Raw genomic sequence first — 15,277 nt, 5'->3', positions numbered from 1 at the left:
CGAAACGCGAGTGCGGCTGAGGATGCACTCTTCCAATAGTCTGGCTTGGCGAACGCCTCCACGCACCAGCTGATAAAGTCACACCAATAAGCATCCAGTAGAGCCGAGAGCTGACACAACTTCCCTTAATCACCATCACAATCTCCCAGAACGCCGGGAGGACCGAAGCTCAAACGTCCAACCATGTCCTCGCCGGATCCGTTCGGCACGATTGTAAACGCCATCACGCTCGCCCAGCTGCTTTACACTGGGATCAGCGATTTCGTCGCAGCGGACAGCGATGAGGAGAATCTGGTTGCTCAGATGCGGCTAAGCGCCGTCACGTTGGGAGGATTCGTCAACATGTTCCGCCAGGCGGTCGAGGCGAACCTGGGCGCGGATGAGCAGACGACCATCATCGCCGCGTGCGACGTGCTGCAGCCAGAAATCGAGAAGATACGAGACATATTTGCCAAGATACCCACCGAGGACTCAAAGTGGAAACGACTCGGTCTTAAGGTTGCGTGGGTGTCGTACCGCAAAAGGCAGTTGGAGGCTCTGGCAGCGCACCTGAGGAATTGGTCGAGCCTCTTCAACGAGCTGAAGTCGTCACTCAGCAAGAGTATTCGAGACAGCCTCGAGGCTTCACAAGGCCAAGGTGGCAGCGGCCGTTCTGCTAGTCAGATGATAACCTCATTGAGCGCATCATTCAGCTCGCTGGCCGTCGCTGCGGCGGCGATGGAAATCCGACAGCTGCGAAGAGATCCTACGAACATCCATCTACAGAGCACATTGGGTAGACTGCGCCCTGCAGAATATCTCGGAGCAGGTGTTCTCGTGGAATACAAGTCGTATGACAGCGGCACCGACGAGGACCGCATCACCTATATTGAGGAACAGATCGGCAGGCTGTGCAACTTTCTCTCGCTGGCCGACCCTGTGGCGACCGGGATTCTTGCCTCTGCTGGATACATGGCTGATCCTCAGATGTATCGATTCGGCCTCGTGTTCAAGATACCCCGAGGCTACGAGCTGCCGTCGCAGGCGGGTCATGACGATGGGCCAATCACTCTTCGCTCCATCATAGCCCAGGGCACGCCTGCGAAGACGGACCCAACCAAGATCACGTATACGCCGAGACACGCTCTCGACGCGCGAGTTTCAGCCGCATCCATGATCGCGGTGTCTCTGTTCTTCCTCCATAGCTACGGCTGGGTCCACGAGAATTTCCGAACTAGCAATATCTTGATGCTCGCCGAGAAGCAAAGGCCCCAGCCAGACCCGATATCTTCCACAACCCCGTATCTTGGAAGACCATTCCTCATAGGATTCGACGGCGCTAGGTCCAAAGACGGCATCTACTCCATCGGCGGCTACGAAACTGCTGCCTCGGAAGCAGATAAGTTTGCATCCGACCTATTCCAGCACCCAGATCGGCAAGGAGAGCCCGGGAACGACCAACCGCGATACCAGATGAACCATGACCTGTACAGCCTCGGCGTCATCTTGTTAGAGATTGGCCTTTGGCTGCCGCTGCAAAAGGAGAAATCTGTGCGCAAGGTGCGGGAGCAGAAGTTCGAAAACATGGAGGAGAGGCGGACCAGGGTTAGACAAGTGTTGATGGATCTAGCACGCGATAAGTTGGCCGTGGTGCTGGGGCAGAGATACCAGGACATTGTGGTGAAATGCCTCGGTATGAATGGTTCGGATGCATACAACCCCTCAAGGTTCCTGTATGAGATTGTATGGCCTCTGTGGGACATGAAATCGTGTCTCCAGGCTTGAATTCTTCTAGAACTATTGTTTATGGGAATCTACTCTTTGAATATTCCTTGTGCGACTCCGTATTGCTCTCGGGATCAAAGTACAGCCGGTCGCCTACGCACACAACCCAAGTTCCTTCCCTCGCGGCATAGCCCCCATACAGAGAATCTAGAGTCGCGGCATGGTAGACTGAGCGGTTGACCCAACTTGCGATGTCGTTGACGTTCTCCCATCGACTTTGAACCTGCAAGTCGTGGCTTTACTAAATATTTCCAGCTACACTCTGTAAGATACCACCATCAATGACAAGATTCGTGCCCCAGATGTACTCGTTTGTAGCAAGCATCAGTAGGCCCTGTTAATTAACAGATTAGTAAATCTTTTAGGTGCAGTCATATTGGAACATACGCTGGCAAGATCCTTGGGCTGGCCCATCCGCCCAGGCGGGACTCGGGCGCCCATGCCAAGCATCTCTTGTTGGAATGCCGCGTCTTCCTGTGCTGTGCTCTCGTTGTTATCATTCGAGCCACCAGTGGTCATCTCAGAGGGATACCATCCTTGAATTTCATCGTCAGCTTTTCTGTGTTTGTCGTGGACTTAAAGCAACGAAGACAATATAGAGCGGGACATCTCTACGTACCTGGTGCAATGCCGTTGACGCGAATCTTGATGTTCTGGTGGCTGAAATCGAAGGCCAGTTGACGGGTCATGTGTACCGACGCAGCCTTACTAACCTAATCATCGTGTTAGCTCTGAAGTAGGAGACTGCAGAGGTTCAGTGGCGTTGACTTGCATTGTAGGCCAGCTGCGAGCCCTCAGACCTTTCTGTAGTCAGCATCTCTTCGCCCCTTGGAAACAAATCAGTGGGAAACTTACATCCTAAGCTGACCACTGTTGGAGGTGGTGTTGATAACGCTACCAAACTTGCCAGTGGGGCTAGAGACGGACTTGGCCAGCAGTGGCAGGAACGCTGCTGTTACGAAGTAGATAGAAGTAGCATTGACGAGGAAGGCTTTTGGTAAATTAATTAGTGTTGGACGGTTCACGAAGTGCGAAATTGCTGGATATCAAGTACCTTGCTGCCAAAGGTCGATAGACTGGTCAAACATGGAGCTGCCGAACTTTTCGGGTCCGTCCTCCGGCCCCGCCTCTGGCTTTGTCGTCCAAACGCCGGCATTGTTTACAAGTCTGTTTATATAATTAGCCCGTTTTTAATCATTTCCTTCCGTAGTGACACCACCTCGCTGTGTGTCCCGGTTTGGTTAGATTGGGATGCTTACACGTTAACGTAGCCGTCGGTCTTGGTGATGTAATCAACGCCACTCTTGATACTGTCCTTGTTTGTTACATCCAAGACCAAGGGAACAATTTTGCCCCCTGAAGAGCCAATCTTGTCTGGAGATCCGTGGGTGCGGGCACTCGTTTCCAGTACTTCTTGACGTCGGCCGGTAATGTAGACCTTGGCTCCATTAGCGGCCAAGGCCTGGGCGTACACTGTACAAGTACGTTAGTGGGCCAACTGTTCTGGTACGGCATAGGTTTAATTTGTATGACGAATTCGTACTCAGACCAATTCCAGTGCCTCCTCCCGTTACTAATTAACAGATTTGTCAGTAGTGGAACTCTTTAATAAGGGCCCTTTGTTTCACTCGCCGACAATAACCCAGTCCTTAACGGTGAGCAAGGAGGCTGCTGAGAGAGGATTGGCCATTGTGTTAGTTTGTACAATGAATCGCGCAACGCTATTGGACATTGGTCGAAGAGCAATCTGACAATTATTTCTTTGATGATAGATGCTTCAATCGATCCCACCAGGTTGTTGATTTAACATACAGACTTATACTAGCGTCAGGCGCATTAAATATCGGAACTGCACCACATTTTCGGAGTATTAGATCTTGATCCTTCCCGGAGACGGAGACATAAACGGTTGAGGAGAAAGCTCCCCCGATTATGCAGGGTTCTGTCGGGCCTCGGATCTTCCAGACAATGCCAAGATCCCGATGTGAAGGGCGCAAATGGGCCCCCACGGTACGAATAGCAAAGGTCAGCCAAGTGCATTAGCGTGCCAAGATATAAGGGATGTTAGCACAGACAATTTCGGGGTGTTAGCACGGCTTAGAAAGCAAGGTCGATTGATAATATTACGATCTGTCGTGTCCGTTGGTGGAGTGACAGGGATGGTCAGCCGTTTGCATTAGCTTGTTGAGATGCACCAACTCCTCCAGGGCTTCCGCCACGATGGCATTCGCTCAGCCGACAAAGTCCATGGAATACAGCAAAAGGGCGGACATGGTTCCGGGATGGCGCTTGAAGAGTGACAATCAGGCTCCTAGCAACTACCCGATGTCCACGATCCCTGTTCATGCTTACCAAGCCCATCAGGTACTGGTCGTACGAGCTCAAGCTTGAGACGATGCGAATATCCCTGGTTCCCCATCCGTGGAAGTCCTGTCGGCTGCTTGCATTCCAGAGCTCTGATGTACAGAAATATTCGTACCCACCCGTAAATGAGGCAGAAGTTCAGAGACAAGCATGTCTGCCGATCATTCTCCAGGTAGCGGGTGACCCTCAAGCCTCTCGAAGGTCAGCCATTTGCATGGCTTGGCACGCATTTACCCTTGGCTTGGCTCACAGTAGACTACCTTATGTACTATAAGCACTGCAAGCACGCAGAGTATCATATTTGCTTAAGCCAGGCAGAAAATCCAGGAGGCGGGTTGACTGTCTTCAATCCCACCATTGCAGGTCCATTTGAACATTCATTCTTCATTTTACAATCTTTCTTCCCTACCTTACCTCCCGGTAAGCTGCTGCTTCGGCCCTCCCTCTCCCAAGTGACAGAACAGGCCGAAAGGCTAGGATTCACGCGCAAGTGTTGGAGACATCTACTGTTGCCTTCTGTTCTGGCCCATAAGCCTCATCGCGGCTTCTTTCGTCCACCAGTGGCCACAATGAGCGACGAAGAAAAGAAGACTGGTCTTACCGACAGTCTCCCTACCAGCGAAACCGAGACCCCAACGCGAGCCGAGAGTCCAACCGTCAGTGGCGAAAAGTCAACAGACGCGACAAAAGATGAAGGACCTGAAATCAAGCGTGAGATTCACGGCGTCAAGTGGGTTTTGACCGTTGGCGCCATTCTTTCCTGCGTCTTCCTATACGCCCTCGACACTACAGTGGTAGCAGACATCCAGCCAAACATCATCGCGTCTCTTGGAGACTTTCAAAAGTTCCCATGGCTCGCTACCGCCTACGCCCTGCCCTCCACGGCGCTGGTGCTGATTCAATCCAAGATGTACGGACTGTTCGATATCAAGTGGCTCTACTTTGGCTATGTCGTTTGCTTCGAGGTCGGCAGTGCCATTTCCGGTGCTGCTCCCACGATGAACGCTCTGATCGTCGGGCGCATGATTGCTGGCATCGGTGGCTGCGGCATTTACGTCGGCTCGTTGACGTTCTTCAGCGTTGTCACTACTCCCAAAGAGCGCCCTCTCTATATCGCTCTGATATCTCCCACATGGGGAATTGGCACCGTCCTGGGCCCAATCGTAAGTTTGCTTCGCGCGGTTGGCTATATAACATGCAGATGACTGACTTTACTATACAGGTCGGCGGAGGATTCGCAGAAAGCAGCGTCGGCTGGCGATGGGGCTTTTACATCAACCTTTTGATCTTCGCAATCGCCGCGCCCATCCTGGTCTTCATCCTGCCTTCGATGGATTTCGCCAAGGGCCAATCTACCAAAGAGAGAATGAGCAAGATCGACTGGCTCGGATTGACTGTCTGGACCGGCTGGTGCGTATCCTTCTTCATGGCCATTACTTATGGTGGCACCCTGTTCGAGTGGGAGTCTTACAGCATGATCATTCTTTGGGTCTTCGTGGGCGTTCTCGGCATCAGCTTCGTCCTGACACACAAATTCTACCCCTTTGTCGACAAGGAAAATCGACTGTACCCCAGCCACATGCTCAGGAACTTCAAGTTGGGAATCTTACAGTTCGCCACATTTGCCGCCGCTTCAGCTGTATACATTCCCATCTACTACATCCCCCTTTACTTCCAGTTTGCCAGGGGTGAGTCACCCGTCGAGGCCGCTATCAAACTCCTGCCCTTTGTCTTCATGATTTCCACTGTTGCCATTCTTAACGGCATTTTCATGTCGAGATGGGGTTACTACATGCCGTGGTTCTTTGTTGGTTCACTTCTGGCCGTCGCTGGAGGTGCCCTCATGTACACGCTTTCCATCGACACGAGCATCTCGGCAATCTACGGATACAGCGTATTACTGGGCATTGGAGGTGGTTGCTTCATGATTACTGCCTTTGGGTGCGTCTCGGACATTGTCGAACCCAAGGACATTTTCAACGCCATTGGTGTCATCAGTCTTGTCCAGTGCATCGGAATCACCTTCTTCCCCTCCCTCAGCGGCGGCATCTTCCAGAACCTGGGCGCCAAGTACATCATCCCAATCCTTCCATCAGATTTTATTGGTGACCCACGCGTGATTCTCGCCGGCGCGAGCAGTCCTGAGTGGCAGAGCTTCTCCGAAGACGTTCAGACCCAGCTTGCCAAGGCCATTGTTGACGCTATGAGCAATATTTACATCATGACCATTGTTGCTAGCGGCATCACAGCCCTTCTCTCACCGTTCCTTGGAGTATGCATGCCCTCTACCACATACTTTTATGCTGTACTAACCAAAATGCAGTTCCGCAAAGTGGGCGCCTAGTTTGAGACGAGATATGGACTTACTATATTGGAGATCCTGTATAGGAATGGGACGAAGCAAAATTGGCAAATGGAGGTTGCTTCAGGGTTTTCTTTTCCTTTGTTTTCTTTTCCTTTCTTCATACTCTTTGTTCCTCCGGTGTGGGATCTTTTGGAAATGTCTTGAATCGTTACGTTCGTGCGGCTTGTCCTTGTCGCGAATGGCATTACCGGTAATTTGTTGGCTAGATCGTTAGTTTCGTTTGTTCATACATCGGTATTCCCGGAATTCTCTATGTGGGATTAACTGGATTCTGTTTTCCGCAATGACGGGGCTGTCTAATAATGCACAAACGAGTGCGAACATATGTCGACCCAATTGGTAAGTCGGGGAAAACCTTTAGAGACAGTATGTGTGCTGTGATGTCAGGGTGTTGACCATTGTCGATGGGATAGGTTATGGAGGTAAAAAGTGCAATTAGGAACAATGTACGGAGAGATATGACATTATTTATATATGGATTGATGTGTACGAATATGATGATGCTTGTGTCACACATGTAACCTCTTGAACATGGCCGCATCAAGGCATGAATCGCAATATCCATCATGCCGAAGCAACAACTGTCAATTCAGTAAAACATTCAGTGTCAGTTCATTGGATGTTTCCGTTCTTCCTTGGTAACAGTCGCGTAGTACATTTAACAATCAAATTGCGATAAGCTATAATTAAGCAGTCAAGGTGAGGTATTAACAGCCCTTGTTGAGATTGATAATGACATTTCCCAGTTGCCTTAGCAGCGAAGATGGTTCGATCCGTAGCTAGCATGCGATTGTCCCTAGAGTCTAATGGGGAAAAGTCTTCATGCCTCTTTCGACGTGCTCCAATCCGGAGCGTTTGATTCGTCAAACGGGCACTTTCGGGGTCTTGGCACGGCTTAGATGATGGTAGTAGTGATCTGTCGGATCCGCGGCCGCCGGTGTAAGCCGGCGTAATAGACATGCAACTAAGGCAGCCAAGTGCTTGCGTCGGCAATGGTATTCCACTCCGGACGTCTGGACCCTGCTGAAATGCCGGGAGAAGAGCCGGGGTAGCGGCCGTTCGTTTTCTTTGAACGGTCCATCCCGTCTCTCATCGTATGACATCGCTCAACGCCACCATATCTGAAGGAATCGATTGTCCACGTACTCGGATCTATATTTCAAAAGACTCGCACGTGATTAGAAAGACTGTCGACATATATCGTTAGCACCGCTCCTGATAACCCATAGCATTGTATGATTGCGCTTCCTACAACAGCTTAAACATCTCTCCACCCATCATCTTATTTGTTGCTGAGGATCAAGTTTTCCATCTCAGAGCACCATTCCTCAATTCCTTCGCCATGTCGAAAGCAGAGGAGAGCCACGATGTCAGTTCGGCAAGCCCAGAATCCGAAAGCAACGCGAGCCTCAGTGGTCACGCGGCTCGGTATGCCAAGGTGTACAAGTTCTTCGGCTTTACTCGCGGATACAACTTTCCTTTATGTAAGTATCATCTGGTGTGCATTGCACACTTCAATTGCTTACGGGCTGCTCTCAAGGGGTGATCTTCGCCGGCGGTATGTTGGGGTTTTCTCTTTCCCGTCTCGAAGACCTGGACTACGACGGCCACTTCAAGGAGCACTTTGCCTTAGTCCCGGGCTACTGGTACTACTTCCACGAGGGGCACTACCGCTACGGCATGCTCATCCATCTTGCATGCATATTGCCCGCAGGCATCCTCATGGTGTTTCAGTTTACACCAATCATTCGCCACAAGTTCCTCATATTCCACCGCATCAATGGTTACATCGTCATGCTGCTCTGTCTTGTCAGTAACGCGGCGGCTTTTGTTATTATTAGACACAAACAAGGTGGACATCGGGCCACTAGTCATGCCGTTGAGATGCTCATGGGTATTATCACGACCATTGGGATATTTATGGCTTGGTGGAACATCCGTCGCAAGCAGATCGACCAGCACCGGGCTTGGATGCTACGGACCATGTTTTACATGGGGGTCACCATTACGGCCCGTCTTCTCAACCTCGCTGCCACTCCGATCATTACGCGAATCGGAAACTACTGGTCTGTCTGGATGTGCGACGAGATCAGTTTCCTTTACACAAATTACGACATGGAATTTCCCAAGGCCGATTATCCGGACTGCTTTCTGCCAGATGGAACCCTTGATCGTTGGAAGCGCGTTGCTGTCAGTGCAGTGGAGAATGAGGACAAGTTGGAGCAACTGGGCTCAAGCTACGTTATCGCTTTCGGAACCATGGTAAGCCCTTGACTCTTCATTACCCGTGAAGATGTCCATAACTGACTTGAACAAAAATAGCTATGGATCTGTCTTTTTCTCCACGTAGTCGGCGTGGAGACGTATCTATGGCTGACACCTAAGGAGTCCGAAAGACTACGTCGCGTGAGCTACGAGAAGCAGCTGGAAGCCGGCTACCGCAACCCTGGGAGTGCAGGTCTAGTCTTGGACCGATGGGCAGACGCGGATGCTTGGACTCCCACGAAGTAGGCAAGACAACCGGCGGCGTCTGGTTGCTAGTTTGTGCCAAAACCACCAATTTTCCTTGAAGCCTAGGATTCCTAAGAAGGCTTATCACTCGACGTATCTGCCATCAACAGCCTGAAGTCTCAAGACATGTATCATCTTGATGGGCTTCAACGATAACTGTCATCTTCCAAAAAGCGTGTATTTACTGCGTAAGACCAACCCTTAGACCTTCATTAGCTAAACAATACAAGATCTTTCATCGTCGATTCCCATCTCAAGGTGTAGTAGGTCGGATAGCAAGATTCTCTTTCTCGTGATTAGATGAAGCAGCTCTTACGCAAGGCCCTCCAAAGGTCTGCATAAGCCATGTTCCGCAAGCGACTACCTGTTTCCGACATCGGTAATAATGCCAAGCAGCGAGCAGCACGTGCTTAATGAGTAATCTTGCAAGATCTTTTGTCTCACACCCAGGCTCTGTCGTGTAACAAAACAAGAGGAATGAGTGAACTTGCAACAGGGGGCCCCGGCACACTCTTCGGAGCGGCCCGGGCCGGATTAAAGCTCCGTCTCCGATGTACAGTAGTGCTCTGCATTGCCGGGGGGTATTGTCAAGGTACATGATGCATATTATCAAGCTTGTCTGGTGGAGCATTCCACTTTGCTGGCGGATATTGGTGGGGTTCAGTCTCCCTGCAGCCGGTTGTATCATGGATGGAGAACAAAGACACAGTGCCCGATGACTGCATCTCGTACGGTGTCAGCCAGATGCATCTCAAGCGCCATCACGCAATTCGAATAACGTCATCACGTCTTAGACAGCACCGTGTCGATAAGATGAATCGCTTACGGTGTCAGCCAAGTGCATCATCGTATTCACGCATGTCGGAGATTACAGCATTGTGCCTGTGCCGTACATGCATGCGCCTAAGTCAGATGAGCCACCGGATCGGCGTTGAGGACACGACTCGGTTGCGCACATGCTTTGCAGATCTTTCGACAAGTTCCGAGAAGGAATGTACATCGGGACGATTACGATTCGCCTGATCCGTGATACAGAGTTTAGTGACGATTGGTGTTAGTTTGCCAAGGAGGCAGTTGGATGGGATGAATAATAAATAAAGTACACCGTCTTTCTAAATTCTAGTTGATCTGATGAGACAGATTTCAGCACTGATCAAACGCAATCATGACGAAAAAACTCATCACGATCCTGGGGATTACTGGAACGCAGGTATCTTCAACACCCTCCAACATACCATGTCCCAGCCAGACAATAACATGTGGTCTAGGGTGGCTCCGTTGCTGACCGATTTCTTACTCACGCCGAATGGCGAGTCCGCGGGCTTACACGCAACCCCGGTTCGGTGAAAGCGAAGGAGTGGGCGACCAGAGGGGTTGAGATCGTCAAAGGCGATCACGATGATGTAGAATCCCTCAAGGCCGCCTTCACAGGCGCGCACGCCATCTTTGCCGTTACCGATTGGGCCGCCAGCTTCGCCCGAGTCAGTGAGGACAAGGGCTTGCAGGACAAGGCAAAGGCCGCAGGGAGGTCGATTGAGGAGTACGCCGGAGACGTGGAAAAGTCGCTTGGTGTCAATATCGCCACGGCAGCTTCTGATCCAACCGTCCTCTCTACTCTGGAGAGGTTTGTCTTTTCCACATTGGCCGCCGTGCAGAAAATCAGCGGCGGCAAATACAAGCATGCATACGAGTTTGATTCCAAGGCCGGCGTCGAGAGTTACATCCGGGACGAACTCCCCGAGCTGCGCGCCCGATTGAGCACTGTCACCATGGGTATCTTCCAAGAGACCTGGCGGGACATCTCCGCCTTCAGGCCACACAAGCAACCAGACGGCACATTCGAATACGTGCGCCTAAAAGTCCCAGGCTCGCATGAAGCTAACCCTGAGGTGGTAGCCACCCGGGACACGGGCGCGTTTGTCGAGGCGCTGGTTCTTCACTACCCAGCTGGCACAGATGTCCTGGGTGCCAGTGAGATCATCACCAAGCCAGACTACGCCGCGCTTTGGGGTCGCACACTGGGCGTCACAGCGACAGTGCGAGACGTCTCGGAGGAAGAATACGTAAAGCACATCCCAGAGGGATTTGAGGTGAGCATTGTGGACGATGTCAGGTTTTTCGCAGAGTATGGATACGCTGGTGGCAATCCCAATGTCAAGGCTCCAGCGGAGCTGGGCATCAAGACGACCTCGTTGGAGGACTACTTTCGAAGCCAGGATTGGAGTGCGGTGTTAAAAGGGGAGCTCTAAGCTGCTCTTGTTCGTGGGTCTAACCTGATGGATCAAAACCTTGGATCGCATTTATCCTCCTGCTACTCTTGGACATAACTTGGACTCGCAATCGGCTCTTCGCCTCTCTGACTCCGCCAGTGATTGGTAAACACTATAATCTCTGGGCAACCTCTCAAGAGCCACCCCCAATTTTGTAGAAAAGGAACGCTTATTTCCCAGCTTTGAGGATCCCAGGGCTCCCCCCAAACCACGAGTCCAGCCCATTCGTTCCTCCCTCCACCTGACTCCATGACATCTTCAAATAGCCGCTGCTCGTCCTCGGCCGTTAAAATACTTGCAGCGATCAACAGGTTGTCGCGCATTTTGGGCAGCGGAAACAGATCAAGCCACGGGTGGTGCCGCGTTCTCAATTGCATGCTCGTGGGCATGAGGCTGCTCGGCACCGGGGCTGCGCGCGCTGTCCCCGATTTGCCATTCTGCCCGTCCCGGCTAAAAGGAGAGATGGACTCGCAGATTAGCCAGTCAAAGTTGAAGCCCAGCGCGGCGGCGTTTCTTGTGAAGCCATTGATGGTGTTGAGTTGTATAAGCTTCAGGTGGTGGTCGGCACACGGGTCGGCCGTCATATAACTCGTCAGCGCTTGCTCGGCGAATCGTTTGAGAATAGCTCGCTTCTGCGCAACGTTGTCCTCTGAGCAATGACTAAATGTCGTCATGAGGCTGTCCAGTGGAGAGGCTGTCGCAGGGGATTGTGGAAGACTCGGAGTGAGAGCGGCATTGGAGGAAGCGGCATCTGGGGATGCATTATCGCCGATATTTCTTCTTTTTCTCCGCCTTGCTGATTCCCGTTGAGCATTGATGCGTTCCAACCAATTCAGGAAAAATGCGTCATCGTCACTCACAAACTCGTTTATTCAGCCTATTCTGTAGTTTCTTTCGCTCCTTCTGGTTCGTGATGCCTGCCCAGTCTTCTCCGCGGTGCCGTATGTTGGCTTCGTGTGGCATGCGATGCAACTCCACCTGGTGAGAGGACGCCATGGCGATGATGATGATGTGGCAAGGGTGAGCGAGGTAAGGTTGCAGGAGGAATCAGCGCTGGACCTGCGCGAGCCGAGCTGTCTCCAATTTATAACTGCACTCGGCTGACCTTTTGCGGGTCACAGTGCTTGTTGGCTTGGCAGACAGCCACCATGCTTTGTTGTCTCGTATGAGCTTCGTCTAATTGGCGGCCGACTGCAGGATCAATTCCGCGGTCTGGATGATGTGACCTTCCATGTCGGTGGCGGCGGAGACCGTTTCAATAGTACCGTAAAATCTCAACTGAGTCGATAACGGTCCCACAGATTCCGGAATGAGAAGAGGTAAGAAAACGGCGTCATCGGTGAGATGATTGGAGGTGACCGGATCATGTAGGCTTTTGCCAAGACGCCAGGCTGTGCATCCCATTGACATTGCTAAGCAGCTTATTCTATTGTACCGGGCAGGGATATCGGCGAATGAGAGAAAGTCCTATTAATGATACATCGATTTCCGCTTGTTTGCTTACAAAAAACGGGGTCCTGCTGATCTGTCCTGTGTACCAAAGTATGAGCGAGATCATCACCAAAATTACAGTACCTGCAACCTGCAAAGGCAGCTGTGGAGGCAGGACAAGAAAGCTGCCTCAGCACTATTAAAGATTTTACGGTACGAAGCTCATGCATGTATCAACGCCACCCGGAGCCGGTGCCGGACAGGGGCCATCAGTAGCGTCAGAGTCAATCGACATGTCGCAAGGCATATACGCACCCTATAGGGCAGTGCCTCGCGTATGTACATTACACATGTGCTGCAGATGGTGCGGAACGTGACAACAAGACCGGTTCGATATGCAGCAGAGCTTGCAAGAACCGGCCGCGGCCTGTAAGCTTTGCCTGCAGCACCACTACACCTTCCGGTCCTGGACGGTATGAAGACTGGTCAACAGGGGGAGCGTTTGGCTGCCTAATAATAAAGAGGCAGTGTCATGATTGATAGCCGTCCACCTTGGAGGATGAGAACCCTGGTTCGCTCTTACGGCCGAGTTTAATCTTTGACATCCGTCTCTGCATTCCTTCAGGGTTTCGACGCCACAGAGTGACAAGAACGAATGGGAGTTCGGCGTCCACACACGGAGTAAGCATGGCGTAGTTCTTCTCTCCTTCAGAACACGGAGAAAGCGAGATGTCCCCTTTTGCTGGTCTACCGCGACGAAAAGCTCGGATGGTGACATCCCTTCTGCCGAAACATTCTTTCCTATATAACAGATATGGCACTTTCTGCCCTACTTCCCACCTTCTCTATTGCAACGCATCACAACGGCCCCAATGGAGTTACACTACATACTACTACCTTACTGTTACCCACCCTGAAGTCGTATACGCACCGGCTGTTGGTCCTTGGCTGTTGGTCCTTGGCTGTTGGTTAGCCGTAGCAATGCCCGCTCCATCGGGTATCCGGCTACGTGACAGCTGCCAAGCTTGTGCGGCCTCGAAAGTCAAATGTTCCAAAGATAAACCGCAATGCAACAGGTGCGCAGAGAGAGGGACGGCGTGTAAATACCTGGTCACGCAAAGGACCGGTAGAAAGGCCCGTACTCGAAGTGATCCAGAAGAGGATACGATGCAGCGACCCACTTCTGCTCACACGACGGCGCCTTTGTCACCTGCAACATTGTCCTCTCTGGGGAGGGGATCGACGCCGGAGTTCTCACTTCTGGATCTTGACACGGCAATGCTGACTTCAAGTGGTCATGGTGACTTGTCCATGCTTCCGGTGGATCTCAATTTCGCCTCGCCGATCCAATTCTACGCAAACGCCATGGACGCATATGACGTCCCTACCGAGCACAAGCTCGGTTCTCATGGGAGTTCTGACGGAAGCCCTGATGGGAGTTCGACTACAGAGCCCCGTATCCCTACCCAACCCGATATACACTTCCTGTCAGACAAGGTTTCTCTTTCTCGTCAAGATCCTGGCGCACAGGAGAAGCCAAAATCAATTACCGATACAACCGCATGCTCCCTGCCGCATAAGCAGCTTTTTCAAGAACTCGGCAATTTCCAGACTCCGATATTATCTCGGCAGCCAGAAGGGATCAAGATGGCCCTGCAGCTGATGGGCCAGCTCTGTTGCGAGGAGGACAGCCCTTCAAACCTCAACGTCTCCCCTTCGGAACTTGAATATCGGGCACATACGCTCGTGGATGAATCCAGAGTGGTGACAGAAACCGTCAACGATATGCTCCAGCACCCCGGCTCCGAGGATGGTTATTTTCTTGCCGTTGTCTGTTTGGTCATGTCCAAGGTTCTGGACGCTTACGTCAAGGCAGCCCAAGCCCTGAGTGCTTGTGAAAGAGATGGACAGAGAAAGCTAGGCTCATATTCATCATCAGCCCTGTCTGGCTGGTCATCCGCTGGAACAGAGTCTGCCTCCAGCGCCTCGCCGGCGACGAAGGGAAGAGATCCTAAAGCTGTTCAGCAGCTGTTAGATGACCTCTATCAAGTGCGGACATCAGTGAATCATCTAGGCACGAAGATTGTATCCGTGTGCTCAAAACGAGATTGGTTCTTGGGCACCGACCTTACTCCTGCGGGCCACGATTCTACTATGCCAGCATTTCCGTTTTCGGCAGCAGTTCTGAACCAGTTGTATGACGAACTACGGCGACGCCTGAGCGCCATATCTCTCCAATTGATCAATGAATTGAAGCAGTTCTGGGTGTAACACCCATTATAAACCAGTTTACACTTTCCATGATGCAGGAAGACGGTTATATTTCAGAGGCCATTTAGCAGGTGATCTCTACGAGGGGCATATCGATAAAACTACTTAGAAAGACTATATACGTAACCATATTTTGGGAACATTCTATTATTGTATAAAGAGCATTTCTAGAAGTTCATGCACCTTATGTTAGTCGCTGCTCTCTTCATTCGGAGCTAGCGCGGATTTGCAGGTTCAAAAAAGACCCTCCTTTTGTTTTATAGGGTGATTAATCCATCCAAGACCGATTATGCGCTGATTT

The 15,277-nt window shown here is 51.4% G+C and overlaps 7 protein-coding genes across 7 annotated transcripts; 5 read left to right on the top strand and 2 right to left on the bottom strand.

Annotated features, from left to right (window-relative positions):
* Nucleotides 1-183: 183 nt before the first annotated feature.
* Nucleotides 184-1,764, top strand: BGZ61DRAFT_539086 (uncharacterized protein; the record flags this gene model as incomplete). Its single annotated transcript, XM_046254737.1, has 1 exon — nucleotides 184-1,764. One exon carries the CDS (start codon nucleotides 184-186, stop codon nucleotides 1,762-1,764), a length of 1,581 nt encoding a protein of 526 aa, XP_046096888.1.
* A 241-nt stretch (nucleotides 1,765-2,005) lies between these two features.
* BGZ61DRAFT_499132 (uncharacterized protein) lies at nucleotides 2,006-3,454 on the bottom strand (the record flags this gene model as incomplete). The annotated part of the gene is made up of 7 exons (XM_046251367.1): nucleotides 2,006-2,098; nucleotides 2,152-2,300; nucleotides 2,384-2,472; nucleotides 2,620-2,755; nucleotides 2,819-2,931; nucleotides 3,024-3,237; nucleotides 3,397-3,454. 7 exons carry the CDS (start codon nucleotides 3,452-3,454, stop codon nucleotides 2,006-2,008), a joined length of 852 nt encoding a protein of 283 aa, XP_046096887.1.
* Nucleotides 3,455-4,697: 1,243 nt separating this feature from the next.
* BGZ61DRAFT_499131 (major facilitator superfamily domain-containing protein) lies at nucleotides 4,698-6,472 on the top strand (the record flags this gene model as incomplete). Its single annotated transcript, XM_046251366.1, has 3 exons — nucleotides 4,698-5,291; nucleotides 5,351-6,400; nucleotides 6,452-6,472. The coding sequence occupies 3 exons, from the start codon at nucleotides 4,698-4,700 to the stop codon at nucleotides 6,470-6,472; spliced, it is 1,665 nt and encodes a 554-aa protein (XP_046096886.1).
* Nucleotides 6,473-8,053: 1,581 nt separating this feature from the next.
* On the top strand, nucleotides 8,054-8,767 carry BGZ61DRAFT_367708 (uncharacterized protein; the record flags this gene model as incomplete). Its single annotated transcript, XM_046241812.1, has 1 exon — nucleotides 8,054-8,767. The coding sequence occupies one exon, from the start codon at nucleotides 8,054-8,056 to the stop codon at nucleotides 8,765-8,767; it is 714 nt and encodes a 237-aa protein (XP_046096885.1).
* Nucleotides 8,768-10,169: 1,402 nt separating this feature from the next.
* On the top strand, nucleotides 10,170-11,501 carry BGZ61DRAFT_431746 (uncharacterized protein; the record flags this gene model as incomplete). Its single annotated transcript, XM_046243863.1, has 2 exons — nucleotides 10,170-10,214; nucleotides 10,273-11,501. The coding sequence occupies 2 exons, from the start codon at nucleotides 10,170-10,172 to the stop codon at nucleotides 11,251-11,253; spliced, it is 1,026 nt and encodes a 341-aa protein (XP_046096884.1). The 3' UTR covers nucleotides 11,254-11,501.
* Nucleotides 11,316-12,270, bottom strand: BGZ61DRAFT_367604 (uncharacterized protein; the record flags this gene model as incomplete). The annotated part of the gene is made up of 2 exons (XM_046241804.1): nucleotides 11,316-12,070; nucleotides 12,135-12,270. The coding sequence occupies 2 exons, from the start codon at nucleotides 12,268-12,270 to the stop codon at nucleotides 11,316-11,318; spliced, it is 891 nt and encodes a 296-aa protein (XP_046096883.1).
* A 1,713-nt stretch (nucleotides 12,271-13,983) lies between these two features.
* Nucleotides 13,984-14,976, top strand: BGZ61DRAFT_539081 (uncharacterized protein; the record flags this gene model as incomplete). Its single annotated transcript, XM_046254736.1, has 1 exon — nucleotides 13,984-14,976. One exon carries the CDS (start codon nucleotides 13,984-13,986, stop codon nucleotides 14,974-14,976), a length of 993 nt encoding a protein of 330 aa, XP_046096882.1.
* Nucleotides 14,977-15,277: the final 301 nt, after the last annotated feature.

Source organism: Ilyonectria robusta (assembly GCF_021365365.1).
Source record: "Ilyonectria robusta strain PMI_751 chromosome Unknown BGZ61scaffold_32, whole genome shotgun sequence".
Lineage (NCBI taxonomy): Eukaryota > Fungi > Ascomycota > Sordariomycetes > Hypocreales > Nectriaceae > Ilyonectria > Ilyonectria robusta.
Note: the sequence above shows the minus strand (reverse complement) of the source record. Positions and strands in the feature narration are given on the sequence as shown.